Raw genomic sequence first — 5503 nt, 5'->3', positions numbered from 1 at the left:
GTGATTGCAATATGAACACAGCGTAGACTTGTCCTTTATTTCAGTCCCAGGTTTCCTACCTCCTGTGTTGACTTGAACAACAAAACTCACGGGCTCTCCACGTCCTTCTTTTCCTCTAGACATGCTTCGGACGCACTCGTCTTGGCATATCAACGAGTATGCCTTACCCACGCTGGGAAGTGGTTCTGTGCCAAGAATGTTGGAACGAACTGTTCCATATGCCATGTCATCCAAACCCAACAAGAACTGATGAAGTTTTTCTTCCTCACGTTTCTTGTCAAGTTAGACTGAAAGATTGCACATGCATCTTCCACATTGGCATGTCGGAATTTGTTCATAGTTTGCAAGCTCCTCCTATAATTGCTTCAATTTCCCATAGTAGGTCACAATTGGAAGTCCCTGTTGTTTCCATTCTGCAATCTCTCCTTTGATCTGTTGTACCTGAGGTCCGTTAGCGATAGAGAACCTCTCTTGAATGTCTTCCCATAGGTTCTTTGCGATTTCCACACGAGTTATGGTGGATCGCAAGGCTGGCTCTATCGTGTTGAGAATCCATGAAACTATCATCAAATTCACAGTCCACCAATCCTCCAGATTGGCAGAATCATTATCTAGCTGCTTCATCGTTCCGTCGATAAATCCCATTTTCTTCTTGGCTCTCAACGCAGTGCGCATCGCTAGAGCCCATTCATCATAGTTGTCACCTTTCAATTGTACCTGGGTAATAATAGCCCCAGGATTATCATTCGAAGTCAAGATGTATGGTGAGACAAATTTCTTCCCAACATTCTTGTTTTCCCTTTCGTCATCCATGGCTCTGATACCATGTAAAAATTCTGTGGGAAGCCTGTCTTCCTATTGCTTCCGTGTCTTCCATATATGCAAACAATGAGGACAGAATTCTATCACATACCAACTGAAAATAGAATTCTATCACTCCTCAATGACAGAGTTCTATTATACCGCAACTGCTCCTAAAAATATTTCCAAGGATAACAACCACAGATAATAACTAAAGGTACAAAGATAGACATATACACAAGATAAGATAATCCTCAATAGAGATGATATGGTTGCTTTAGTTTTGAGGACATCCAACGCCTAGTGGTAAAAAAAATATCTCTTCGTTACAAAATTGTGCTCATCTGATTGGCCTTTGGATTGCAATGTGGAGACAGGTGTAAATAACTTGGAATATTTAGATGTATAGCGGGAACCTGGCGAAAGAGTGGAGGAAACAAAGATGGCATTTATTTGTTCTAAGGATTCCCGTGCTGTAGCAGCCCAAGCATTCATAAATGTTGACATTGAGAGGCCATCAACAATCTTGTGAGAGGCGCTAAGACCAATGGCAATGCCACCGCAGGAAAAAATGCTTATTTGAACCATGGCTACATAAGTTTGCAACATTATTTCCACGGAACTTGGATTGAATGCAAACAGCCGATTTATCAACTCATTCTCAGGCTCTTTCAGGAAATCTGAGATCGAATACTTACTTGAGCTTCATTCTAGTAAACTCCAGTGAAGTCGAGTTTATAGGTTCTCAAGTGAAGTGGAGTTGGAGATACTGGTTTGACTTCTTCCTTTGATATGATCTCTATTTCCATAGCTGTAGTTTCTGGGCTGTGAATCAACTGGATGCTGCAGATCATAGGTGCTCCAAAAGTATTTCCTCACAAAATATCAAATGAAAAAAAGTTTTAAATCTGCTTTTAACAACTACTAAAACCACCCAATCAATTCTGAAGACTCAGTTACAATAGAAATCTTTTCTTTTCCATTTTTCCCCCTATCTACTTAAGAACCCTTTTTTTAAGTTGCAGTCATATTTCTCTCCTTTTTTTCCATCTTCTACTTTTGCTTGTTGGTACTTGCAAAAAAATTTTTCAAAATAAATTGTGCTAATCATAGGATGAATGGCATCAGCAAGGTTGCGCAAAGCACTAAAATTAACACATTAGAGATGAATACTAGTTAGCATTGGAACGGCAAAATACCTAAATGGTCCTGAAACTTTCATGTTCTTATACTTTTAACCCGCTGTGACTATTAAATTTTTTTTTTGCCCCCTGAATTCTTAAAAGGGTGTCCCTATAGCTCTTTCCAAGATTTGAGGCATTAAGGCTAATAGATAGTAGTTGAAATCCTCTATGCCACTACTCGGTGCCAAATTCAGTGTCAATCCCACTTATCATGTGATGGTAGAAGAAATTTAAATAAATAATACATGACAAATTAAATAAACAGGACATTTGACATAAATATAGAAGTAACACTCCAGTGGCACTGAGAATCCCGTGTGAATGGATAGAGCGTCAAGCATGAAAAGAGGAGCGAAAATGGAAGGCTTTTCTTTTGGAATAATAAACAGAATAAGCACAAAATTAAGGTGTTTAATTCAATGCAAATTTGGCTAATATATCTGGAATCTCTATAACATGAGGAGTTCATATTGTGTTGACATGATAAAAATTATGACACCTGTTGGACCTTCAAGTAAGCAAACAAATGTTGAAATAGTGTGAAGTTTTATCATAAAAATTTAGAATATTTCATGCCAATTTCTTTCTCTATTTTATCTCTTCTCACTCTCGGGAACATTTTGGTACAACGTGGTAATCAACCCTCGGTCAACAGGGTGGGCAACCATTCACTGGCGGCAAATAAGGGTAGCGATACATAGTTGGATGATTAAAAGATTAAACTAATGTCTTTTTGAAATATATTCCATTAGGTTTATGGCTCAAATAGATAGAAGGGGCGAATTTATACTAATATTGTTAAAATAAAAAAAGTTCACAAAAGTAGTGTAAATTGGAAGTTCGTTCTACATTAAGAGTTGCTGCAAATGGTATTGGAGGCTTCTTTAAAAGATTGTTTTAATTTTTCATTTTTCACCCCTACGAATCTAAGGAGTGATTTTTTTTTTTTGAAAATTATTATTAATCAAACTACTTCGCTGCTCATGAAATGAAATTACTACAAACACATAAAAAATGAAATTACTACAAGCATGTATAAAAATTACATGTAAGAATTATTATAAATGCCTTTCATAATAAATAGCCTACAGTTGTGCCCGTATTCAAAAAATTTCCCCTCAGTAATTTTTTCCCCTTCAATGTTTATCCCAAACAGTTAAATGAACAGCTTGTTATTTGATTTTCGCATGCTTTTTTTTTTAACATCTTGTATGTATAATGAGTAGTATTTAGGAAGCAATCAATTCTCACTTTCAGACGGACCACAGTTTATATGGGACTAGGAGGAGAATACCGCGCGATGCGCGGTGTAATTTTCAAGGTTGCCCAGAAATGCCCAATGATTCAAATTCAAATATTAAGTATGAAAAGTTACACAAAGATACACCAAAAACTTTGTCGTTCTGTTTTTGTAGTTTTATTAAGCAGTGAATATGAATAATCTATTAAAGAAATGCAAGACAATATAATGAGAGACTACTAAGATCATTAAGATGCTCCTTGCTTTTGCATAGAATGAAAATAAAAATAAAAAAAAGACACATGTAATGGAGGAGAAAGGGAAAAATATAGCTTGAAAAAATATACAAAGCGAGTTGTTAGTTCCTAAAAAAGGCATTTAATAGCTATAAGTTTGTTTTTTGTTGATAAAAACCACAAATCAAGTTGTCAGTTCCTAGAAAAAGGATATTTAATAGCAATAAGTTTCTTTTACAATATATTCAAACGAATAATAAAATGCATATACATGCAGTACAAAGAGAAAATCTACTTAGTAAGACTAAACGTATACCAATGCCAATTGAAAAAATTGACAAAGAAAAGAAAAAAATATTTCTAATTGGCCACAAGCAAAATGACTCTAGACTTTCAATGACTAATAGCATCAGAGAGCTCAAGCTTCATTCTGATTCTCCTCTCATTCCCATGATCACAAATACCTATCTAGCAGTGAACGATGGGTTTAGAAACTCACTCTATAGACGAAACTCCAAGTTAAAAGCTATAGACAAGAAGCAATGTCATAAACCAAATTACCAGACATTAGAACAAAAAAATCCTAAAGAAAATATCAAAGGATTTGAATTTCTATGGAACACTTAACTCCGATCAGAACCATCAAATTTTGGAAAAAAAACAAAGCAATTTATACCAATCTATAATAATAGTCCGAAAGTATAAGCAAAGAAATAAGTAAAAGAACAAGACAATACCTCGGGAGAAACCAAAAGCAACGAGATCTGACAAAATTTCTTGATGATATTAATGCAAATAATCCATGAGCATCTTCACACTTCACGTGCGCGAGAGGTAATTTTAATGTTTCTAAACAAAAGAAAAAGGATCATATCTCAGGAATCGAGAAAGCAACAAAGACAATCTTAACCAAAACCAGCGAGAATAATTAAACCCAGTAGGATAATGCATCATCAGTGGAACAGTTCAATCAAATACAAACGTAGATCTTCAGACATATTCAAATTGCAATACATTTGAAATTATTCTACCTAAAGCAATAGTAAGCTTAACCTATGATGTTCGTTATTCCTCCTTGTTTTGATTCTAAAATCGTCTAACTAATGCCTTGAATTTTTGTGGCCCTATAGCACTATACTTTTATTATTACTTTAAGCTTTGAATTGCATTACTTTAAGCTTTAAATGTACACCACAAATGCTAATTTTAGCAAATCTAATGATAATTAACATTGATAACACAAAATATAGCTCTTCTGGTACCTAATTCCCACAAATTGAAATGAAACCCCAAACCAAAAAGTATAAATGATTCTACTATCTACCTTATCATTTGAAAGCTATTAGAATCCTCACACAATCTTATCAAAATCAAATCTTATTGAAAGCATAATAAATAATTGCACAATGAATAAACCAACAAAAAATGAAAACTCAAAGCAAAAACAATCTGATATGATCCTAAGCATTATTTGATCAATTACTTTCAAGCTCTTACCATCTACAATGAGTCTATCAAAATCTAATTTTTCAATCATTCTAATAACTAATTCTACAACCATAGATGCAACTCACACAAATTTTTTTTCAAAAAAAAAATCGCTTAGGACTATGAAATTTTATTATTTCTTCTCTCTTTTTTGCTTCACATTCAATAATAGAAAGTCAGAAATTAAAAAAAAAGGCAAACAAGAAAGAAACTTAGAAGACTGCTCAAGTTACAAAGAAAAAGTAACAGAAAAAATTTAAAGCATTCAATCAAACCAAAGATCTGTTCTTTCCCTTCATCTATTTCACCTCATTTTCATTTCAAAAACTCATTTAAAAATGTATTTTGAACTAAAATAAAACCTTACAAAAACTGCTTAAATTAAAGAAACTTATAGACTTGATTGGGCTGAAGATCCATACTTTTCTCTTCATCTGCTTATTCTTCTTCTCATCTTCTCCTTCTAATTAGGGGAAAAATTAAACAAAAAAATACTTACAGAACCAGCTTAAATTTCACAAAAAAAGTGAACAAAAGAATACATGTTCTGATGA

At 34.0% G+C, this 5503-nt stretch overlaps 1 protein-coding gene across 1 annotated transcript; it reads right to left on the bottom strand.

Annotated features, from left to right (window-relative positions):
- Positions 1-354: 354 nt before the first annotated feature.
- LOC140004697 (uncharacterized) lies at positions 355-813 on the bottom strand. The gene has a single exon (XM_072044837.1). It carries the CDS (start codon positions 811-813, stop codon positions 355-357), a length of 459 nt encoding a protein of 152 aa, XP_071900938.1.
- Between the last annotated feature and the right edge of the window lie 4690 nt (positions 814-5503).

This window comes from Coffea arabica, chromosome 4c (genome assembly GCF_036785885.1).
Source record: "Coffea arabica cultivar ET-39 chromosome 4c, Coffea Arabica ET-39 HiFi, whole genome shotgun sequence".
NCBI classification, from domain to species: domain Eukaryota; kingdom Viridiplantae; phylum Streptophyta; class Magnoliopsida; order Gentianales; family Rubiaceae; genus Coffea; species Coffea arabica.
This window is presented reverse-complemented; position numbering and strand designations above follow the sequence as displayed.

Bases quoted from the DNA above. Each gene is read 5' to 3' on its own strand.
- LOC140004697 (XM_072044837.1), bottom strand. From the start codon at position 813: ATGGATGACGAAAGGGAAAACAAGAATGTTGGGAAGAAATTTGTCTCA.